Source organism: Staurois parvus, unplaced genomic scaffold (genome assembly GCF_062004578.1).
Source record: "Staurois parvus isolate SC_StPar_1 unplaced genomic scaffold, SC_StPar_1.0 ptg001253l, whole genome shotgun sequence".
Taxonomy (NCBI): Eukaryota; Metazoa; Chordata; class Amphibia; order Anura; family Ranidae; genus Staurois; species Staurois parvus.
In genome coordinates, this window is record NW_028319049.1 from 208,945 (window position 1) to 233,733 (window position 24,789).

The window sequence follows — 24,789 nt, forward strand, 5'->3', positions numbered from 1 at the left end:
CGTTTAACAAAGCTCTACCATTTAAAGCGAGTTCCCACAATATGTAAATATGTTTTTTGTTTTGTTTTATTATGATTGTAAGATTTTTAATAAAGAATTAAACTGTAATATCCTTTCACCTCCCCTAGGTTTTATAAGATTATATTTTTGGAAAAAGGCTGCATGCACGGGATAAAGGTTTCATTGTTTCTTAGCCTGAGAAGGTGTTCAGGTGGAGGTCGGGTTGTGTTTTGCACAATTTAGTCATTTTCGTATAATAAAATTATGTTTCTTTGTATATATTTGTTATTTTAAGAAAGAAGATGTTTTCTTTTCTGTTATTGTGTGTGTAACAAGCTGTATGTTTGCAAGATTTTACATAAACAACACTTTGCATCTTTGTCAAACACTATATTTGCACATTTATATAGCTCTGACATATTCCATAGTGCTGTACAAAGAACAATGAGGCAGTCATCAGTCTCTGCACCATAGGAGCTTACATTCTAATATCCCATCAAAATTACACACTAATATTATTATACATTTATGTGGCTCTGACACATTGTTCAGTGTTTTACAGAGAACAGTGAGCTACTCCCATCAGCCTCTGCACCAGAGGAGCTTACACTCTAATGTCACAGCCTGCAATGATTACATACATCACATCAATGATTACATACATCATTACATACAGTACATAGCCCTGACCTGATCCATAGGGCTGTGCTCAGAGCTGATCCTGCACTTCTCTCATTCGGCCACTAGAGGGGGAAGGCAGACTTATAACGGCTTCTGATTCTCAACAGCCTAGGAAGGAGGCGGGGCTTGTAAGCAGAAACGACGTTCTGAACTGACTGGCCAAGCTGAGGGGGAGGATTGTTGGCAGGCCACGCCCTTACCCAACCGCTGGTCCCAAGCAGGCTTCCGGAAAGAGCGGCCCGGTTGCTATGGAGACAAGTGAGTGACTGAGGAGAGCGGGAGGGACATGGAGGACGTACTGGAGCTGGGAGAGAGCCGGAGAGCCGGGGCGAGTATAATACACAGAGACCCCCCCTCTATATACCTACTATAGTACTGTATACACAGAGACCCCCCCCGTATATACCTCCCATAGTACTGTATACACTGAGACCCCCCCCCCTGTATATACCTCCCATAGTACTGTATACACAGAGACCCCCCCCTGTATATACCTCCCATAGTACTGTATACACAGAGCCCCCCCCCGTATATACCTCCCATAGTACTGTATACACAGAGACCCCCCCTGTATATACCTCCCACAGTACTGTATACACAGAGCCCCCCCCGTATATACCTCCCATAGTACTGTATACACAGAGACCCCCCCTGTATATACCTCCCACAGTACTGTATACACAGAGACCCCCCCCCGTATATACCTCCCATAGTACTGTATACACAGAGACCCCCCCCTGTATATACCTCCAATAGTACTGTATACACAGAGGACCCCCCCCGTATATGCCTCCCATAGTACTGTATACAGAGACCCCCCCTGTATATACCTCCATAGTACTGTATACACAGAGACCCCCCTGTATATAACTCCCATAGTACTGTATACACAGAGACCCCCCCTGTATATACCTCCCATAGTACTGTATACACAGAGACCCCCCCCCCGTATATACCCCCATAGTACTGTATACACAGAGACCCCCCCCTGTATATACCTCCCATAGTACTGTATACAGAGACCCCCCCCGTTTATACCTCCCATTGTACTGTATACAGAGACCCCCCCGTTTATACCTCCCATTGTACTGTATACAGAGACCCCCCCCGTTTATACCTCCCATTGTACTGTATGCAGAGACTCCTGTATATACTGTACCTCCCCTAAGTATTATATACACAAGAGTCTCCTGTATATACTGTGCATATCTCCCATAATACTATGGTTTTACAATTTTATTTAATCTCACAAGTTTTTGAGCAGCGGTTTGTAAACTGGGGCTAAACTACACTTTTTTGAATTTTTCTGAAAAAAAAAAAACCACAATACATAACCCATTTTTTGTAAAATATAAAAGATGATGTTACGCAGGCCATACACGGGTCGAATTCCGAACGATTTTTCATCAGAAAATCAAAAACGTTGTTCACTCGGTAATCCGATGGTGCCATCAATGATTTCGAAAATCAGCCGACCAAGTCATAAAGTTCACCCCATATAACAGGCGAGACTTCTGTTCCTTCCAGGTCACGGCTCATGCGCATATTCTTTTCGGCAAAACAATCGTACAATTTGACCTTCATTGAGTTGAAAATCGGTCGTTTTTCACAAATTTTTCAACATGCCCGATCACCAAAAAGGGGAGGAACCACGAAAATCACCCGGTGCCATTGACCCCACTAACAGAGTGAAATTCGACCGAATATTCTTAGGTCTGATTTTCGGACAAAAAAATCGATCGAATTTTGACCCATGTATGACCTTACACAGGCATCATCCTGGTACAGCCACTTGAATTCAAACAATATACCCTTCCGTCGATTCGTGCCAAGTTGTCAAAACTATAGGCAAAACTATTTTTTTTCTTAAATTTTGGAGCGAGTAAAGAAGGGTTATAACCCCTGTGAGATTTTTTAATTTTTTTTTTTCACCACAAGTGTCCCATAGCCAAAACAGGAAGTGAGAGGAAATCCCTGCAACTTAGGGCCCCCCAGGTCACCAAAGCTAGCGTCACTATTGGATGATTTCCTTTGTATTACATTTCTGGGAACAACCCAAAATTTGGGATTTTTCTTTTACTTTCGCTTTCAATGATAATGGTAAACAGGACAATAATAACTGACTGGAATTCTAATCGCTCTGCACTCTGTCCAAAATTAAAAAAAAAAAAAAATGTTGACTTTAGTTATACTTCAATACTTCCCATAGTACTATGTACACGGGGACCCCTCTTATACAACGGGTAAAATAAGTATTGAACACGTCACCATTTTTCTCAGTAAATATATTTCTAAGTATGCTATTGACATAAAAGTTTCCCCACATGTTGGTAACAACCCACGTAATCCATACATACAAAGAAACCAAAACAAATAAGTTCAGAAATTATGTGTAATAAAATGGAATGACACAGGGAAAAAGTATCGAACACATGGAGAAAGGGAGATGCAAAAAGGCATGGAAAGCCAAGACACCAGATGTAATTATCAGTAATTAGAATGCAATCCTGCCCCTTATCATTGCAAATTAATATCAGCTGGTTCAGTCTCAACTGATGACCTATAAAACGGTGTCTCATTACCAAGGTGTCACACAAGAAACATCTCATGATGGGTAAAAGCAAATGGCACTCTGCATAAAAGCAAAGAGTTTAATCAAGACCTTCGCAACCTTATTGTTGCAAAACATACTGATGGCATTGGTTACAGAAGGATTTCTAAACTTCTGAAGGTTCCAGTGAGCACTGTTGGGGCCATAATCCAGAAGTGGAAATAACATAATTTCATCATAAACCTTCCATGACCAGGTGCTCCTCACAAGATTTCTGACTGAGGAGTGAAAAGAATTATCAGAAGAGTTGGCCAAGAGCCAAAGACCACTTGTGGAGAGCTTCAGCCAGACCTGGAATTAGCAGGTACAATTGTTTCAAACAAGTAATGCACTCAACCCCCATGGCCTGTATGTACGCTCACCACACAAGACTCCGTTGCTGAAGAAAAAGCATGTTGAAGCTTAAAAGTTTACTGCACAACATTTAGACAAGCCTGTGAGATACTGGGAGAATATAGTCTGGTCAGATGAGACCAAAATTAAACTCTTTGGATGCCATAATATACACCATAGTTGGAGGTCACATGGTACTGCACATCACCCCAAAAACACCATCCCAACAGTGAAGCATGGAGGTGGAAACATCATGGTGTGAAGCTGTTTTTCATCATACGGTACTGGCAAACTTCGTGCCATTGAAGGAAGGATGAATGGAAAAATGTAACCAGGACGATGAAAATGAAACAAAGGTGGACATTTCAGCAAGACCATGATCCCGAGCACAAAGCCAAAGAAACTCTCAATTGGCTTCAAAGAAAGAAAATAAAGCTGCTAGAATGGCCCAGCCAATCACCTGACTTGAATCCAATAGAAAATCTATTGCAGGAACTAAAGATCAGAGGTCATAGAAGAGGCGCACGGAACCTTCAAGATCTGAAGACTCTGTGGAAGAATGGGCCAAAATCACACCTGAGGAATGCATGCCACTAGTTTCTTCATACAGGAGGCATCTTGAAGCTGTCATTACCAACAAAGGATTTTGTACGATGTATTAAATAAATTTCAGTTAGCGTTCTCTTTTTTCCCTGTGTCATTCTATTTTATTACACATAGCCTAATTTTTTTACTTATTTGTTTTGGTTTCTTTATATGTATGGATTGCACGGGTTGTTACCGACGTGGTGGAAATTTCATGTCAATGGCACCTTTAAAAATATATTTACTGAGAAAAATGGTGACGTGTTCAATACTTATTTTACCCGCTGTATATAATGTATATACCTGCCATAAAACTGTATACATAGATACCCCTTCTGTATACAGCATATACAGTATTCCTCCCATAATCTTGCATACACAAAATTGCCTCTATATACTATGCATATCTCCCAATACTATACACAGAGACCCCTCTATAGTTCTGCATACACAGAGACCTCCTATATATACTGTATAGACCTCTTATAATACTATATACACAGATACCCCTCCTATATATACCTGGCATAGTACTATATGCACATGGACTCCTTATGTATACACCTTCCATAGTACCGTATGCATAGCGATCCCTCATATATATTCATAGATCCCATAGTACTGTATACACATAGACCGCCACCTAAATGTTCTGTATATACCTCCTATAGTACTGTATGCACAGAGACCCCCACCTAAATGTTCTGTATATACCTCCCATAGTACTGTATACACAGAGACCCCCCACCTAAATGTTCTGTATATACCTCCCATAGTACTGTATGCACAGAGACCCCTCTTATATATTGTAGAGACCTCATATATATATATATATATATATATATATATATATACACAGAGATCCCCTCCTATATATACTGTATATACAGCGCTCAGCATAAATGAGTACACCCCAATAGATTTGTCAGAAAACCTTTATTTTCCTTTCAGAATCAACATTTTCTATGGGACACTATACTACAAAATACTCCCACAAGTGTGGGCCATTGATTGCAAACAAAATTTGTTAATTTGCACACACAAAAAATTATTTTTCCTAACAAATTCATTCAAGACCATGTTGCAAAAATGAATACACCCCAATGAAAGTCTTAGGAGCAAAGCTAAATTTTAGACAAGATCCCAATTAACAAGAATTCAACTACAGGTGAGTCTAATTATTCAGTAATCAGGTGTCCAGCAGACAGTTGATTATAAAAGGGAGTTGCTTAACATAGAAAACCCCTCCCATTTCATGCTGTCAGCAATGGCACCACATGGAAGAGAAATGTCACAAGACCAGAGATAGAAAATAATTTCTTTTACACAAGAAAGATGAAGGCTACAAGATGATCAGCAAAGCTTTACTTACCAGTCAGAATACTGTAGCAAAAATGATACAAAAATTTAACAAAGATGGAACTGCAACCATCTCACAGAAATGTCCAGGCCGTCCACTGAAGTTAACACCTTGACAGGACAGCATCTTCTGATGAGAAGGGTTGAAGAAAATCTCCATGCAAGTTCACTGCAGATAGCTAAAAAAGTAGAAAGCCAAACTGGGGTGATTGTTTCCCGTGACACAATACGGCATACACGGCAGAGGACTGGCATGCACAAAAAAGCCGCCTAGTATTTGCCAGGGCCAATGCTGAAAAGTAAGAAGACCGCTGGGACTCTGTAGTCTGGAGTGATGAGAGCAAGATAAATGTTTTTGGAACTGATGGCTTCAAAACGGTATGGCGTCGCAAAGGTGAGGAGTACAAAGAAAAATGCATGGTGCCTACTGTGAAACGTGGTGGTGGCAGTGTCCTTCTGTGGGGCTGCATGAGTGCTGCTGGTGTCAGGGAGCTGCATTTCATTGATGGTGTCATGAATTCACAGATGTACTGCTCTGTATTGAAAGAGAAAATGTTACCATTACTCCGTGCCCTTGGTCGTCGTGGACTTTTCCAACATGGCAATGATCCAAAACACACATCTAAGGCCACTGTTGTATTTCTGAAGAAGAACCGGAGAAAGGGATTCAATGGCCAAGTATGTCTCCTGATCTGAACCCAATCCAACACCTATGGGGAATTGTGAAGAGACAAGTTGAGCATCACTCTCCATCCAGCTTCCAGGCTCTAACACAGGACGTTCTTGAAGAATGGAAAAAGATCGATGTTGCAATATGTCAGCAACTTGTTCATTCCATGCCTAGAAGACTTGGTGCCGTCCTTACAAATCATGGAGGTCATACAGAATACTAAATGTTTTTGTTGCCGGGTGGATTCATTTTTGCATCAACTAATTGGTGTAAAATTGAAGATTTTGTAATCTAAGTGATATTATTATTATTAGTGATATTATCTTTCATGTAATCAGCTAAACAAATGTTCTATAAAACTCAGTTTTGTCAAAATTGTGAAAATTGTTCTTGTGTTCAGAGATATAGATTAAAATCTTAGTTTTCAAAAGGTGTGTCATTTATGCTGAGCACTGTGCCTCCCATAGTACTGTATACACAGAGATACCCCAAGTCCCCTTTCTCCCCTTATTATCCTAACGGTGAGATGTCTGTGAAGTACAGTGTGATTCCGGTGTTAACATTTTATATTGAATCTTTCCTGTGCAGGGCGCCAAGATGGGACGTCGCGCTCGAGCTGCTCAGGACACCCAACAAGATGATGGGGAGAATTCCCGGAGCTCGGCCACAAGAGAGGTGCGCTGAATGTGGAGAGAAAGGGGAAACAGAATTTCCATGCTAACTCCTGATTTGCTGCTCCTGTTAGATAAATTCAGAAAAATACATGAACACTTGCAGTTGTATGAAAAAGTGAGTACGCCTCATGGAAATTGTCAACCTTTTCAACTTATTTGAACTGGCAAACCATAGATCTTGATTCTGATAGTGCCTACAGATAAAGGTGATATACCTACAAACGACACCTAGAACTCACATGGTATATTTAATTTTCATTCACTTTAATGAACAAAAATGAAGATTTGTTGTATGGAAAAAGTAAGTACACCCCTACATTCACACCAATGTCATATCCAGGAAAATTAGAATCTGGTATTCCATATTAGGTACCAATGATATAATTTCCTTAGAGAGTGTGCAGGTGGAACTTATTTTATCCTCGGATGTATAGAGGCAGATTTACTAAAACTGGTACACACAGAATCTGGTGCAGCTCTGCATAGAAACCAATCGGCTTCCAGGTTTTAGTCCTTATGCACACTTGACGTTTTTACAGCGGCTGTTTTTGGCTTTTGATGTTTTTTTCTACAGCTATTAAACCCCCCAGCATGTTGTCCTATGTATCCATGCACACATAGACTGGAATCAACGTGTTTTGGCTGGAAAAAAAACCCAGAACTAGTTGGTTTCTAGAGGAGTTTTTGCAGCTGTAAAAATGGTCTAACGTTGAAAAATGCGGTAAAATGCCGCAAACCAGCGTTTTTTGACGGTTTTTTTTTTTGACCCCCAAAAATATATTTTTTTTTGTAAAAAAAAATGTAGCAAAATGCTAATGGGAGAACACAAAAAAAAGCTGAAAAACTCAAGCTTTTAACGTGACTTTACACAGCTAACGTTACCAGCGTTATCAAAACGTCCCATGAGGACTTAGGCAGGCCATAGACGGGCCGTTTATTGGCCGAATTGTTGGCCGATAAACAAAAAATTGGTTGGTGCCGTTGCCGATGCTGCCACCAATGTCCATGAAAAACGTCCGTTTTTCGTGGATTTTCCAGCATGACTGATAAAAATAAATGAGAATGACTGACAGGCTGGCCCCACTAACGGCGTGAATTTCGTCCGATTTTTCGTGCGGACGAAAATTCGGACAATAAACGACCCGTCTATGGCCTGCATTATGGTCAAATCTTAATTGAACAAGCTGAAGTTAGAAGCTGATTGGTTACTATGCACAGCTGAACCAGATTCTGTTTGCACCAGTTTTAGTAACTCTCCCCTATAGGGTCTGGTGTTCTCTTGGCGATTGATGTGTTTGTTGTTATTATTCCAAGGTCAGTAGAACTCTTTAAATCCCTCAAAAAGAAAGTTGTAATATGCAGGGAATTTGAAATGAATCATTTCACTGTAAGAAAATAATTCACAAGTGGTGTCAATTTCTGACAACTGCTCTTTTTTTTCAAGAGAGCTGACTGATGCTAAAAGAAGTCTCCAATAACCCCAAAATCTCTTTGTGGAGTGTTTAGGTAACTCTTGCAGCTGTTGAGGTCAAAACTGCATGCATCTAGAATCAGAAAGAGATTGCAGCAATTCAACCTGCATGAGAGGTGCCCTAAGGAAAAGCCGTTGCTGTCCAAAAAGAACATTAGAGCCAAAATAGTGTTTACCATTGAACACGGAGGCAAAAACCAGACCTTCTGGAACAATGTGATGAAGACTGATCAATCAAATATAGAGGTGTTTGGTCACAGTAACAATAGACATGTTTGTCACAAACTGAGGGCAATATTTCAGAAGAACCTCATAACAACTGTGAAGCATGGTGGTGGAAATGTTATGGTTTAGGGTTGCTTTGCTACTTCAAGGCCTTGGCAGTTTGAATCTGCATTATATTAAAGTGGGCTTAATGAGAATGTGAAGCCATCGATCTAAGCTTTGACTTTGGACCGGAAATTAGTCTTTCAGCATGACCATGGTCAGAAACACAGAAGGCAAATCCACCAAAGATCAGCTCAAAAAGAAATAGAGGGTTATGGACTGCCCTGGTCAGAGCTCTGATTTCAGTCCCCTTGAAGTGTCGTGGGGGATTTGAAATGGGCAGTTCTTTCGAGGAAACCCACAAACATCTTGCACCTGAAGACATTTTGCACAGAGGACCAGTCGATGTCAGCCTGGTGAACAATAATATGACATTTCTACAAATAATTTCTGCTATAGGGGGCAATAGCAGGTGCAGAGGTCAGTAAACCATGAAAAACAAATGTATCTCTGCACCCAGGAGTAACCAGTGTTTGCATACAGTCACCTGTACAAATCATTGACAGGCTGCAGATGTATACTGGTAGCTGCAGAGCCAACTGTTTACTTGTGTACAAGGATGCATGCGTGTCCCTGGAAGCCGACAGATTGCATCCAGGGCCGCTAGTCTGTCCCTGTTTGATAAAGATCTAATATTTGCCTGTTCAAGTATGTTGAAAAATCGACAATTTCTAATGGAGTTGACTTAATTTTGTTAAATGACTGTAAGTGGTAACAATGTGTTTTTTGGAGTCATGTATCATAGGGTTTGTTTACACTTGATTCAAAATGTGACATTGGACTCAATTTTTTAAAGCCTTCTTTATGCCAGTCAAAGCCCCTCCCCCTAAAAATCATGGTTACCTTGCAGTCCTGTTTGCATTTGCTTTGCTTCAAAAAGTATGTCGCTTTCTTGGTGTTTCAAAGTGTCTCCGAAGCCTCCATTGAAGTCTATCAAAACGCTCGTTAACAGCACCTGCAGCATATGAGGGGTTTTTCTTCAGCGATATCTATGTTTTGGAGGTATTGAAAGTATGAGATATCCCAGAATGCACTGGTAAACCAACAAGCGAACCAGAAAGACATCATCAGTCACTTCCAGTTCATGTGCAAATATTCTGGGAGTGTCTGGTGCAGATGTCACATCTGGTGTGCAGTGTGGAGCAGCAGGAAGGTGAGCGGAGTCAGGACCGGAGCGGAGCATATAGCAGACGGCACATGTTGTGCACAGTGTGGGAACGCTATAGTGGAAAGTGACCAGGGACTGGAAAGATAGGACTGAGCGGTGGAGGATCAGCAGAGCTGGGGGACCAGAGCAGGAGGAACTAGCAGATGTCACATGTGCTGTGCAGCATGGAAGCAATATAGTGGTGAGCAGGGACTGGAGAGAGAAGTGGATCAGCAAACCAGAGGATCAGCAGGTGTTGGGGCTACTACTGAGTGGGGGATCAGCAGAGCGGGGGGTTACTAATGAGCGGGGGATCAGCAGAGCTAGGGGTTACTAATGAGTGGGGATCAGCAGAGCTGGGGGTTACTACTGAGTGGGACATCAGAAGAGCTGGGGTATTTCTCAATCAGGGATCTGCTGAGTGTGGGTACTAATGACCTGGGGATCTGCTGAATGGGGAGTGTGACAGTCATTTTGGGTGGGGGGCCCATGGAACCCAGCTCATTTTGGGAGAGGTGGGGTGTCTCAGTTCCCCATATTCTTCTTATGTGGGAATCACCCTGTGCCTGTTAGGGGCACAGGGTGATCTGACCTAATATTGTGTGGGCTTTTTCTCAGACTGTGTAGACTTGTTTAGGAGATAGGTGGGGTGGGGGTTGTTGACTGTTTAATGTTATGTGGCTGCATCCCATTGTTCTATTGTTTGTCTGGCTTGGGAGCAAATTATTATGGGATGTATGTGTTTATGTGTATTAGCTTAGGGGGGGGGTCTCCAGCAGCCCTCCCTCCTGATGGGACTGTCTGCTGGTGTGAAGTTTGAATACATGTGTGTCTCTTGTTACTAAATGTAGATTGCCCCGCCCTGTGTCATTATGCTGAGAGGGGGGATTGTCTCCTGAGTGTATATATCTTGTACCTGTGTTCAAATAAAGTAGTCTACCTCTGGTTTACTTCAAATCTGGATCTTGGGGTAACAATAGCCAGATTCACTGGTCTCATATTCCAGAGCCTGAGAAGCAACTTCTTGATGGAGATACCCAGTCGTGGGTATCTGGGGTCCGTTACAGGGGGCATTTATATGTTGGGGATGTTACTGAGTTGGGGGTGCTACTGAGCCGGAGTTCTATTTGTCAGGGCTCCGGGTATGACCAGAGGTGTGTGGACTGACACAGGGAAACGCAGGCTTCAGATATGGTATAAACAATATGATTTATTAAGACTAACAATACAAAACGCAGTGCAAAACTAAACATAAACACAGTGCAAACAAACCAAACCAAACCACCTACAGATAACAATACATACAATGCAAGAGTCGTCAGGCAGGCCGGGTCAGTGGCAAAGGGAGTACCAGGAACAGGCGGGAGAGTGGTCAGGGTCGCAAGCTGGGTTCAGTAACTCACGGGCAGCGCGGTGCAGAGGGTCAGGCAGAGAATGGTCAGGGTCACAAGCCAGGGATCAAACAGGAGAAGTCAGCAGAGGTCAGGATCAGGCAGGGTCGGCAACAAGTCAGACAGGAACAGGAACACAGGATACAAGATACAGGGGCCCATGGAAAAACACACACCAAGGCCCTGACTGTGATTCTGGCCATTCCTTAAATACAACCCCTGCAATCAGCTTCAGGTGTTTGGCTGACTGCAGGGGTGAATCTCTGATTGCTGAGAGCACCTGCTGGCCAGCCCTGGTACTGCAGCCCACAAGGCAGGTGAGTCCCACCATTATTGGCAAGTCCATTCCTGACACTATTGAGCCACTTTAAAGCTTTAAAGCAAATAGAAAATCAGCACACATCCACAGCATTTGCCAAGCTTCAATAAAGCTTCAAAAAAGCATCACAGAAGCATCAAAAATACATGTTGCAGCGGTAGGAGCTTTAATGTATATTAAAGTCAAAGCAATTTTAAGTGAGCCCTTATACTGTATATTAGTGGTAACAATGTGTTCCTTGCTACTGGAATGTTATGTTCTAAATCTCTTCATTTTCTTGTTTCAGGGCCCCCCGAAGCCGCTGCGACAGGGAGGGTGGGCAGATGACTCCTCAGGGATCTCCAAGTGAGTGTTTCCTTCTAAAATTGGGGATAATGGTGAGCTGTGGATGGAGTACTGGAAGAGTTACAGCCTGGGACACCCTCAACAATCCTATGGGAAAATTTGAGGATCCTTGGGGTTCCAAGATGGGGGCCAGACCCCTCATAGGTCACATTCATTTCCATGATTTCAATACTAGAACTTTCTGGACTGACATATAGAAGGACTGTTCACATTACATTTGCTGGATAAAAAGATATTTCTTTTTTGCAGGCTGGGAAAGCGTGGTGTGGAGGACGTGGAAGAGTAAGTGATGCAGTCTAAAGGTATAATGATGTCCTTTGCGAAAACATGGCAGCTTCTTAGGGGGCAGAGAGGAATGGCTTCTCTCTTCCCTCTAAGATGCCATCATGTTTTGCCAGTTACAACCATTCACACAAAGAAAACCTATTGTTAAATATGTTTTCCTCTAGCAACCCATGACACCTCTGCCTTCGTATCTGCATGATTGTATAGTCAGGTGTGTTCAATGACACAATGATCGAATTGGCCCCCAGCATAGTTTACAGGCCAGCAACCATCTCCCATCCAATCGCTATAGTACCCTGAGCAGGGGCGGACTGACCATTTGGAAACTCGGGCACTGCCTAAGGGCCGGGTTCAGTAGGGGACCCCATGAGATGCCCCTGATACCTTTTTCATAGACTTTGTTGAGGTCGGGCAAGGACACAGGGGCCCCATGATCCCCTATTGCCCGGGGGCCCCATGAGTTGTCAGTCCGCCCCTGACCCTGAGTACATTATATTATACATCTATGTACCTTATAGTATTCTGTGTACATTATATTATACACTATACATCTTTGAACATTATAGCACATGGTATATATACATTCTGTGTCAAGAAACGCCCCACTTCCGAGACACCCCTTGTCTCTGCACCCTACCCAACTCTGAGTATTATTCCTTGGTTCCACCCTCTACCCACCTCCCAGTACCGCATCTTTTAGAGAAAACAGAACCAAATATAATTTTGTGATGCTGAGTAATTTGTATGGAATCTTTTAATGATAACAAGAATAGCAGTAAAACAGATCCCCTGCTGCCAGCAACAATATCCTTGTCATCCGCATCTCTTTCTGAGATTTTGTGGTGGGGGGTAAGGGGAGGAGAGAAATGTGGGCCTGTTGGGGGGGTTGGGGGTGTCCTGGGGGGTGGGGGAGGGGGTTATTGCTGGAGTGGAGCTGTGCCTTCTGGAGGCATATTCTTTGGGGGTGGAGGTCTGTTTTTTGGCGGGCGGTGGGGGGAGGGAATGTATGGGATGTGCATTGTCATTTTTTACGTCCAATGAATATATCCTGTTCATTAGCCATTGAGGTGCTGTATCCTTTCTTTCTTTTGGGTTTTTTTGTAAGTTATTGCTCTTGGATGCACTTCCCCCCCGTTATGTGTATGCAGGGGGTATGGCATGAGCTGGTGTACCACTCCCAGGACAGGCTGTTTAGCCATTGGGGGTTTCTTTATACAGCAACAATATCCCCTCACAGCAACAACAGATCCACTGCAACAAAATACCCCCACATCAACAATAGATCTTTCCCAGGAACAATAGAGCCCCACCAGAAACAATAGATCACCTGTGAACATTAAACCCTCCCATAACAGTAGATATCTCCCAGCAACAATTTGACCCAAACCAACAATAGCCCCTGCAAGAAAATACCCCCACAGCAACAATAAATCCACCCCAGGAACAATAGACCCCCGCCAGCAACATCAGATCACCAAGCAGCCAGGAACAGTGGATCCCGCCCTCAACAGTAGATCCCTCTCAGTAACAATTGCCTCCCCCCTTCCCCCAGCAAAATAAGACCCCCCCTTATGAACAATAACCCCCCACTAAACCATAGATTCCTCCAGCAACAATAAATCCCCCAGCAGCCAGCATCATTAAACCCTCCAGCACCCCATGTCATTATATACATTTAATGCTAAAGGTCCTGGAACTGCGTTCCCCCTAAAAAAAGAAAAAGAAAAACCCTGTTCCGTGTACATTTTATTATGCTTTGTACATTATAGTATGCAGTGTATATTTTATTATACATTTATTATACATTCTGTGTACATTCTCTTTTCTTCCTGCAGCAGCCGCTTGAGACAGCAAAGTCTAGATGAGTCGGATGAGGGTGGAGGTGAGTGAGATGCATGCAGCCCAACGGTGGCTGTCACATGAGCCCAAAACCAGGATAACGGAGAGAAGGCAAGGGTACGGGTACAGAACAGGAATAACACAGGGAGGACTGAGATATGAATGCAGGACAGGGGTAAGAGGACAGAGATATGAGTACAAGACGGGTAACAGAGAGAGGACAGAGATATGAGTACAGGACGGGTAACAGAGAGAGGACAGAGATATGAGTACAAGACGGGTAACAGAGAGAGGACAGAGGTATGAGTACAGAACAGGGGTAACAGAGGGAGGACAGAGATATGAGTACAGAACAGGGGTAACAGAGGGAGGACAGGACAGGGGTAACAGAGAGAGTACAGGAGTAACAGAGAGAGGACAGGACAGGGGTAACAGAGAGAAGACAGAGATATGAGTACAGTACAGGGGTAACAGAGAGAGGACAGAGGTATGAGTACAGTACAGGGGTAACAGAGGGAGGACAGAGATATGAGTACAGTACAGGGGTAACAGAGAGAGGACAGAGATATGAGTACAGGACAGGGGTAACAGAGAGAGGACAGAGATATGAGTACAGGACAGGGGTAACAGAGGGAGGACAGGACAGGGGTAACAGAGGGAGGACAGGACAGGGGTAACAGAGGGAGGACAGGACAGGGGTAACAGAGAGAGGACAGGGGTAACAGAGAGAGGACAGGGGTAACAGAGAGAGGACAGGGGTAACAGAGAGAGGACAGGGGTAACAGAGAGAGGACAGGGGTAACAGAGAGAGGACAGGAGTAACAGAGAGAGGACAGGACAGGGGTAACAGAGAGAGGACAGGAGTAACAGAGAGAGGACAGGACAGGGGTAACAGAGGGAGGACAGGACAGGGGTAACAGAGGGAGGACAGGACAGGGGTAACAGAGAGAGGACAGGACAGGGGTAACAGAGAGAGGACAGGACAGGGGTAACAGAGAGAGGACAGGACAGGGGTAACAGAGGGAGGACAGGACAGGGGTAACAGAGAGAGGACAGGGGTAACAGAGAGAGGACAGGGGTAACAGAGAGAGGACAGGGGTAACAGAGAGAGGACAGGGGTAACAGAGAGAGGACAGGGGTAACAGAGAGAGGACAGGGGTAACAGAGAGAGGACAGGACAGGGGTAACAGAGGGAGGACAGGACAGGGGTAACAGAGAGAGGACAGGACAGGGGTAACAGAGAGAGGACAGAGATATGAGTACAGTATAGGGGTAACAGAGAGAGGACAGAGATATGAGTACAGTACAGGGGTAACAGAGAGAGGACAGAGATATGAGTACAGTACAGGGGTAACAGAGAGAGGACAGAGATATGAGTACAGTACAGGGGTAACAGAGAGAGGACAGAGATATGAGTACAGGACAGGGGTAACAGAGGGAGGACAGGACAGGGGTAACAGAGGGAGGACAGAGGTATGAGTACAGTACAGGGGTAACAGAGAGAGGACAGAGATATGAGTACAGTACAGGGGTAACAGAGAGAGGACAGAGATATGAGTACAGTACAGGGGTAACAGAGAGAGGACAGAGATATGAGTACAGTACAGGGGTAACAGAGAGAGGACAGAGATATGAGTACAGGACAGGGGTAACAGAGGGAGGACAGGACAGGGGTAACAGAGGGAGGACAGAGGTATGAGTACAGTACAGGGGTAACAGAGAGAGGACAGAGATATGAGTACAGGACAGGGGTAACAGAGAGAGGACAGAGATATGAGTACAGGACAGGGGTAACAGAGGGAGGACAGGACAGGGGTAACAGAGGGAGGACAGGACAGGGGTAACAGAGAGAGGACAGGGGTAACAGAGAGAGGACAGGGGTAACAGAGAGAGGACAGGGGTAACAGAGGGAGGACAGGACAGGGGTAACAGAGGGAGGACAGGACAGGGGTAACAGAGGGAGGACAGGACAGGGGTAACAGAGGGAGGACAGGACAGGAGTAACAGAGAGAGGAGAGGACAGGGGTAACAGAGAGAAGAGAGGACAGGGGTAACAGAGAGAAGAGAGGACAGGGGTAACAGAGAGAGGACAGGGGTAACAGAGAGAGGACAGGGGTAACAGAGAGAGGACAGGGGTAACAGAGAGAGGACAGGGGTAACAGAGAGAGGACAGGGGTAGCAGAGAGAGTACAGAACAGGGGTAACAGAGGGAGGACAGAGATATGAGTACAGTACAGGGGTAACAGAGAGAGGACAGAGATATGAGTACAGGACAGGGGTAACAGAGAGAGGACAGAGATATGAGTACAGGACAGGGGTAACAGAGGGAGGACAGGACAGGGGTAACAGAGGGAGGACAGGACAGGGGTAACAGAGGGAGGACAGGACAGGGGTAACAGAGAGAGGACAGGGGTAACAGAGAGAGGACAGGGGTAACAGAGAGAGGACAGGGGTAACAGAGAGAGGACAGGGGTAACAGAGAGAGGACAGGGGTAACAGAGAGAGGACAGGAGTAACAGAGAGAGGACAGGACAGGGGTAACAGAGAGAGGACAGGAGTAACAGAGAGAGGACAGGACAGGGGTAACAGAGGGAGGACAGGACAGGGGTAACAGAGGGAGGACAGGACAGGGGTAACAGAGAGAGGACAGGACAGGGGTAACAGAGAGAGGACAGGACAGGGGTAACAGAGAGAGGACAGGACAGGGGTAACAGAGGGAGGACAGGACAGGGGTAACAGAGAGAGGACAGGGGTAACAGAGAGAGGACAGGGGTAACAGAGAGAGGACAGGGGTAACAGAGAGAGGACAGGGGTAACAGAGAGAGGACAGGGGTAACAGAGAGAGGACAGGGGTAACAGAGAGAGGACAGGACAGGGGTAACAGAGGGAGGACAGGACAGGGGTAACAGAGGGAGGACAGGACAGGGGTAACAGAGAGAGGACAGGACAGGGGTAACAGAGAGAGGACAGGACAGGGGTGACAGAGAGAGGACAGGACAGGGGTGACAGAGAGAGGACAGGACAGGGGTAACAGAGAGAGGACAGGACAGGGGTAACAGAGAGGACAGAGATAGTAGTACAGGACAGGGGTAACAGAGAAAGGACAGGGGTGACAGAGAGAGAACAGATATGAGTACAGGACAGGGGTAACAGAGAGAGGACATTTTATGATATTCTGACATTTCTGGAATTGTCTCAGCAGATATTCCGGTGATTCCGGATCTGGAGGAGGTTCAGGAGGAGGATTTAGCTCAGCAAGTTGCTGCACCCCCCAGGTAAGAACTTTTCTGTATCTTTCTGTGTCTCTGTATGTTGTGTCCTCTCCACCCTTCTACACACTCCCTGTGTACTTCCTTGTCCCCAGGCTTCTTCTTTCTATTAATAATATAAAATTACAGCGTGTTCCTGAATTTTTTTTTTTTTAGTGTTCAAGTAAATCGAGTGATGACCTATAGAGACCTGGACAATGACCTGATGAGACACGCCGCTTTCCAGACCCTGGTGAGCTCCCTGTGCCCCCCGTACTGCCAATATACGCCCCTTGTGTCCCTCATACTGCCAGTAGACACTCCCATTGTCCCACAAACTGCTCCTAAACTGTCTCTCTGCTCCACATACTGCCACTACACACCCGTCTACCCCACGTACTGCCACTAGACGCCCCCTGTCCCCCACATACTACCACTAGACACTCCCTATCCCCCACATACTGCCACTAGACACTCCCTATCCCCCACATACTGCCACTAGACACTCCCTATCCCCCACATACTACCACTAGACACTCCCTATTCCCCACATACTACCACTAGACACTCCCTATTCCCCACATACTGCCACTAGACACCCCCTATCCCCCACATACTGCCACTAGACACCCCCTATCCCCCACATACTGCCACTAGACACTCCCTATTCCCCATTACTACCACTAGACACTCCCTATCCCCCACATACTGCCACTAGACACTCCCTATTCCCCACATACTGCCACTAGACACTCCCTATCCCCCACATACTGCCACTAGACACTCCCTATCCCCCACATACTACCACTAGACACTCCCTATTCCCCACATACTACCACTAGACACTCCCTATCCCCCACATACTGCCACTAGACACTCCCTATCCCCCACATACTGCCACTAGACACCCCCTATCTCTCACATACTGCCACTAGACACCCCCTATCTCCCACATACTGCCACTAGACACCCCATCTGCCCCACGTACTGCCATTAGACACCATGTCCCCCACATACTGCCACTAGACACCCCCTGTGCCCCATTGACACTTGACACCCCCTGTGTCCACATACTGCCACTGGAAACATTCTGCCAGGTAAACTCTCTAGATGCCTTAACTGCCCTCTACTCCAGTCAATGTAACAATTTTTTTTTCTTGGACCTCCTTCTCTCTCCTATTGATCTGCTCTCCTGTCAGAGGATTTTCTCCCAGAAAGGGGTGAACGTATGTCCAGATCTGAATACTCCCTACTCATTTGTACACTGAGCTTTTGCCAAGGGTGATCCTCTATCCTTTTTTCCAGTGAATTTACCCAGAAATAAAATACACCCTCACCCCGGAGTACATGTGGTGTTTAGTATGGAGTTGGTGCGGTTCTGGTGTGAATATGGATGTGCTGTGGTGGAAGGTGTGGTGTCACTTGGGATGTGTTGTTTTCATGGGTGTGACATGGAAGGACAGTGGGCTCTACTATTGAGTGTAAACAGAAAATCTGCAATTATCTCTAATAATGGACAGTTTGACTATAGAGCTTTCTTTTTCACACAACACTATCATACTCTTTTATCAGGATGGAGACATCGATCTAAAACTCCTCACCAAAGTCTTGTCACCGGAAGGGGAAGTGAGAGAGGTGAGATCACAGACTGGAATGATGAGAAGCAGATATGAGAATGGCCTGTTCTAGTTATGGTCCTGGACAGGGGCGGACTGACAACTCATGGGGCCCACGGGCAATAGGGGATCATGGGGCCCCTGTGTCCTTGCCCAAACTCAAAAAAGCCTATGAAAAAGGTACCAGGGGCATCTCATGGTGCCCCCTACTGACCCCGGGCCCTCGGGCAGTGCCCGAGTTTCCAAATGGTCAGTGATGACTGTGATTGGTGACATGTATAGGGGGGTTGATGTGGCTGGGGTGGGAAATGACATGTTGGGGGGACAATTAGGGGTGATGATATTCTGTGGGAATGATGCGGTAACGTGTTTTCCCTCCACAGGACGATGTGCACTGGGACTGGGATTTGCTTTACACTGAAGTTTGCTCGGAACTGCAGACAGAGTGGGATGTGGGGAAGACGGAGGATGACGGTTTGGTCTGCTGACTGTAGAGAAAAGTTCTATTTCTTTGTACATATTCAATAAACTTTCTATTACATATCAGTAGAAGGAATTGGCTAAGTCTCGTAGTATTTGTCAGCAGCTCTTCTCTGCCCCGGCCTCCTGCTGGGTAAGGGCAGAAGGTGCCTTGTCATAGCAGTGCCAGGGACAGGAGACATCTGCCAGGGACACACAGCACAGTCAGGTGGGTGTCTGTTGGTAACAAGCCAGAAATTTGGGACAGATGGTGTGGGGTTGATGCTGACTGCCCTGACAAACCACGTACTGATGCCAGGCTGGACCCTCAGTAGATGTACAGAGAGCCATGTATGGACTGTATTATCTGGGTGACCATTTTGCACTTCGTTGAGATACTAGTGTACTGCTACCATTGTCTGAGCCTGCAGAGCTTCTAAAAGGGTCCCGGCGGGGGAAGGGGTAGGAAGTCCCCTATCATTTTACAAGGAAGGGGGGTCCTCCTATTGTATTCATACTCTGGCTGTGTCAGGAGGGCAGGGGGCAGTTATTAGACCCCCCCACCACCACCACCACCTCTGTATTCACCCCATGCTGCCCCTCCCTCTGATATGAGCCAGTGAAGGGAGATTTTCCGATGAGATTACATCCTCCTGATCTTATCTGTAATATAGTGGCTCTGCTGCTCTTATTAGCTGACGATAATTAGCATGTGATGACAACGTCAAGTGCAGCTAATGATGCTGAGGAATGTAAGCAGCTTGTTCCTCCGAGACCTCACTGTGCACTCTGCAAACATGGGACCCGCACTGCACTCTGCAAACATGGGACCCCACACTGTGCAAAAATAGGACCCAGCACTGTGCATTCTGCAAACATGGGACCCGCACTGTGCATTCTGCAAACATGGGTCCCCGCACTATACAATCATGGGATCCCATATTGTGTTCTCTGCTGATGTGGGGCCCCGCACTGTGCTCTCTGCAGGCACGGGACCCAGCGCTGTGTCCTCTGCAAACGTGGAATTTTGCATTGTGCTCTTTGTAGACATGGGACCCCGCACTGTGTTCTCTGCAGCTGAGGGACCCCACACTGTTCTCTGCAGTCCTGGAACCCCATACTGTGCTTTTTTCAGATGTCTCTCACTGTGCTCTATGTATAGGTGGGACCCCACACTGTGCTTTCCGCTGATGTGGGATATTGCTCTGTCTCTCGCACATAGGCAGAGCTCACACCATCCACACATTCAGGCATGTTTCTCTTCTTTTTAGAAAAGGGCTTCTGCACAGTTATATGTACATAGTGGGGCCCTCCTCTCTCAGAAGGAAGTATCTCTGGGTGCTGATGTGTGAGTGATTGTACCATGATAGGCCGGACATGATGGGTAAGCTAGGGAATGATGTAATTGAATGGAGATATGTCACACTGTAGTCCAATAACAGGGACTATTGGCTTTTTATTCCCTATGCTACATTTCCTTCACTATTAGATGTGGTTGGATGTCGGCAGACATTCTCTCTATTCAGTAATACTTATGCAGAAGAGATGTTCACAGCATCTGATTAGAAGTTGTCTAGAAGGAATGTGGGGTCAGTCAGATTAACCACAGACAACAGTGGAAGTCCTCCTGTCCTGGGATGACAGTGTGCGTACGGCAGTGTGATGTTCCCCATAAATAACCCCCCCCATTGAGTGTGTGTACGGCAGTGTGGTGTTCCCCATAAATGACGCCCCATTGAGTGTGTGTACGGCAGTGTGGTGTTCCCCATAAATAACCCCCCCCATTGAGTGTGTGTACGGCAGTGTGATGTTCCCCATAAATGACGCCCCATTGAGTGTGTGTATGGCGGTGTGGTGTTCCCCATAAATGACGCCCCACTGAGTGTGCGTACGGCAGTGTGGTGTTCCCCATAAATGACGCCCCATTGAGTGTGCGTACGGCAGTGTGGTGTTCCCCATAAATGACGCCCCATTGAGTGTGTGTATGGCGGTGTGGTGTTCCCCATAAATGACGCCCCACTGAGTGTGTGTACGGCAGTGCGGTGTTCCCCATAAATGACGCCCCATTGAGTGTGTGTATGGCAGTGTGGTGTTCCCCATAAATGACGCCCCACTGAGTGTGTGTATGGCAGTGTGGTGTTCCCCATAAATGACGCCCCATTGAGTGTGTGTATGGCAGTGTGGTGTTCCCCATAAATGACGCCCCACTGAGTGTGTGTACGGCAGTGTGATGTTCCCCATAAATGACGCCCCCATTGAGTGTGTGTATGGCAGTGTGGTGTTCTCCATAAATGATGCCCCCATTGAGTGTGCGTACGGCAGTGTGGTGTTCCCCATAAATGATGCCCCCATTGAGTGTGCGTACGGCAGTGCGGTGTTGCCTATAAATGATGCCCCCATTGAGTGTGTGTACGGCAGTGTGGTGTTCCCCATAAATGACCCCCATTGAGTGTGTGTACGGCAGTGTGGTGTTCCCCATAAATGACGCCCCATTGAGTGTGTGTACGGCAGTGTGGTGTTCCCCATAAATGACACCCCCATTGAGTGTGTGTACGGCAGTGTGGTGTTCCCCATAAATGACACCCCCATTGAGTGTGTGTACGGCAGTGTGGTGTTCCCCATAAATTACCCCCATTGAGTGTGTGTACGGCAGTGTGGTGTTCCCCATAAATGACCCCCATTGAGTGTGTGTACGGCAGTGTGGTGTTCCCCATAAATGACGCCCCATTGAGTGTGTGTACGGCAGTGTGGTGTTCCCCATAAATGACCCCCATTGAGTGTGTGTACGGCAGTGTGGTGTTCCCCATAAATTACCCCCATTGAGTGTGTGTACGGCAGTGTGGTGTTCCCCATAAATGACCCCCATTGAGTGTGTGTACGATGTGAAAAGCTCACAGTGTGCAGTGAAATCAGAGTCAGCAATTTCAGTACAGGAAAGGAGCCGGTCCAACCATGCAAGACTGAAGAAAAGACTGAACTTCAGCTTTAGAAAAAGAAAAAAAAAAGGTTTTGTTTGGGGCGGTGTGACAACAATGAGGGCGACCTGTACAGAATGTTACCTGCCATGGCCATGCAGGAGGTGTTTGGTGAGTGTGGATGGGGCTGACTGGGAGGTGAGTGAAAGATTTTCTGTATTAACTCTCTGCTCTGCCTGCTGGGAGTCTGCTCAAAGTATCTACTGCTCCGTGGTGTTTCCTTGGTGCCCCCTTATCCTGGACAATGCCCCCGGCATGGCATCTCACTGTGGCATGCACACAATCCCCGGGCTGTGCTGACAGGACGCGGCTCTCTGTTCTGTCACCGGCGGATGTGGCTCAGGAACCTGCAGCTTCGGTTACAGCCTGTCACTAGCACCTGTCTGCACCATCCTGCAGGTGTGTGTACGGGGGAGGGGCGCTCCACACAGGAGACGACTCCTCTGTACATTGCACAAGTGGAAATCTAAAATATTCATCTAGCCAGTTATCACTCTAGTATCGTTGTCTCACCTTCCACTGGGGCCAAAATAGACCCACGGAGTTGTAGTTCTGCCACCAGGACAACAGACACTTAAAGAAGAACTCCGGGCAACATGTTTATTTTCAGTGAGACTGTGCCTGCACTGAATGCGTTAACTGCTCATTTGTGTCTAGCAGATTGCAAAGAGGAGATATGCTTACCTAATCCGCTGGTCCTCCAAGTGCAAGGCTGATCCCCAATGCTCCTGCCCCCACCCCCTCCCCCTCCCTGCACAATAGGGGTATTTTGAATGGACTGTTCCTGACGTCATCATGCTAATAGACCAGCTCTGGATGTTCGGACGGCAGGAACAGTCCATGCACAAGACCCCTATTGTGCAGGGGGAAGGGGGGGGGCAGGAGCAGTGGGGACTAGCCTTGCGCTTGGAGGGATCGGCAGATTAGGTAAGTATATCTCCTCTTTGCAATTGGCTAGGCAAAAATGAGCAGTTAACGCATGCAGTTCTTGACGTCATCACGCCCATAGACCAGCTCTGGATGTTAGGACGGCAGGAACAGTCCATGCACAAGATCCCTATTGTGAGGGGGGCAGGAGCAGTGGGGATCAGCCTTGCACTTGGGGGGATCGGCAGATTAGGTAAGCATATCTCCTCTTTGCAATCGGCTAGGCAAAAATGAGCAGTTAACGCATGCAGTTCTTGACGTCATCACGCCCATAGACCAGCTCTGGATGTTAGGACGGCAGGAACAGTCTACTGCTGGACGTGGGGGAGCTTTTCCTTGAGCCCCTGGGCAAAATGAGCAGATAACCTATGCAGTGCAGGCATAGCCTAACTGCATGGGAAAATAAAAATATTGTCCGGAGTTCTTCTTTAAAGTGGAACTGCACTCCCGAATATACTCCCCTCCAACTTCCAGTGTTGTGGCTGTTACATCCCTTTGCTGGCTGATATCTTCTCCCTGTGTGTCGGGTTTTTCGCTTGATTGGCGGAATGATGTCATCCTGCACATGCTCCCTGGAGTCAGTCATTCCAGCACAGCCAGATTGTGTCAGAAATACATGCTGAACTACGTATGCACAGCTTAATGTTCATTCCACAGGAAACTGTGAGCAGGCAGGTAAATGTGTATTAATGCATAAGAGACAAGGCATGTCTGCAATAAACTCATTCACTCCCTTGTTATATCTCGCCTTGACTACTGTAACTCCCTCCTCACTGGCCTACCTCATCACAGGCTATCCACACTCCAGTCCATCATGAATGCTGCTGCCAGACTCATTCACCTTACTAACCGTTCTGTATCTGCCACCCCTCTCTGCCAATCCCTCCACAGGTCTCCACTCAGTGTCCTCCATCCCTCTCTGCCAATCCCTCCACCGGCCTCCACTCGGTGTCCTCCATCCCTCTCTGCCAATCCCTCCACCGGCCTCCACTCAGTGTCCTCCATCCCTCTCTGCCAATCCCTCCACCGGCCTCCACTCAGTGTCCTCCATCCCTCTCTGCCAATCCCTCCACCGGCCTCCACTCAGTGTCCTCCATCCCTCTCTGCCAATCCCTCCACCGGCCTCCACTCAGTGTCCTCCATTCCTCTCTGCCAATCCCTCCACCGGCCTCCACTCAGTGTCCTTCATCTCTCTCTGCCAAACCCTTTTACTGACCTCCACTCAGTGTCCTCCATCCCTCTCTGCCAATCCCTCCACTGGCTTCCAATTGCCCAACGGATAAAATTCAAAACACTAACACTGACGTATAAATCTGTTCATAACACTGCCCCAAAATACATCACCGACCTTGTCTCTAAATATCACCCAAACCGTACTCTCCGCTCCTCGCATGACCTCCTACTCTCTAGCTCCCTTGTCTCCTCCCATGCTCGTCTCCAGGATTTCTCAAGGGCTTCACCCATCCTCTGGAACTCCCTACCCCAAGCTATCAGGCTATCGCCTACTCTGCTCACCTTTAGGTGCAC

The 24,789-nt window shown here is 46.5% G+C and overlaps 1 protein-coding gene across 6 annotated transcripts; it reads left to right on the top strand.

Moving 5' to 3' along the window:
- Nucleotides 1-850: 850 nt before the first annotated feature.
- On the top strand, nt 851-19,457 carry IFT43 (intraflagellar transport 43). 6 transcript variants are annotated; one of them, XM_089660571.1, is made up of 9 exons: nt 851-1,009; nt 6,828-6,914; nt 11,855-11,913; nt 12,163-12,195; nt 14,037-14,080; nt 17,237-17,312; nt 17,463-17,538; nt 18,858-18,920; nt 19,285-19,457. In XM_089660571.1, the coding sequence occupies exons 1-9, from the start codon at nt 968-970 to the stop codon at nt 19,387-19,389; spliced, it is 585 nt and encodes a 194-aa protein (XP_089516697.1). In that variant the 5' UTR covers nt 851-967; the 3' UTR covers nt 19,390-19,457. The 6 variants fall into 6 exon arrangements, with proteins under 6 accessions (XP_089516697.1, XP_089516695.1, XP_089516696.1 ...); XM_089660569.1 differs by having other exon boundaries at nt 852-1,009; nt 14,034-14,080; XM_089660570.1 differs by having other exon boundaries at nt 852-1,009; nt 14,034-14,080; nt 17,240-17,312.
- Nucleotides 19,458-24,789: the final 5,332 nt, after the last annotated feature.

Excerpts from the sequence above, each read along its gene's own strand:
- IFT43 (XM_089660569.1), top strand. The coding sequence starts at position 968 with ATGGAGGACGTACTGGAGCTGGGAGAGAGCCGGAGAGCCGGG. Across the intron at positions 12,196-14,033 it reads GGTGTGGAGGACGTGGAAGA|CAGCCGCTTGAGACAGCAAA; the intron begins GTAAGTGATGCA and ends TTCTTCCTGCAG. Across the intron at positions 17,313-17,462 it reads CAAGTTGCTGCACCCCCCAG|TGTTCAAGTAAATCGAGTGA; the intron begins GTAAGAACTTTT and ends TTTTTTTTTTAG.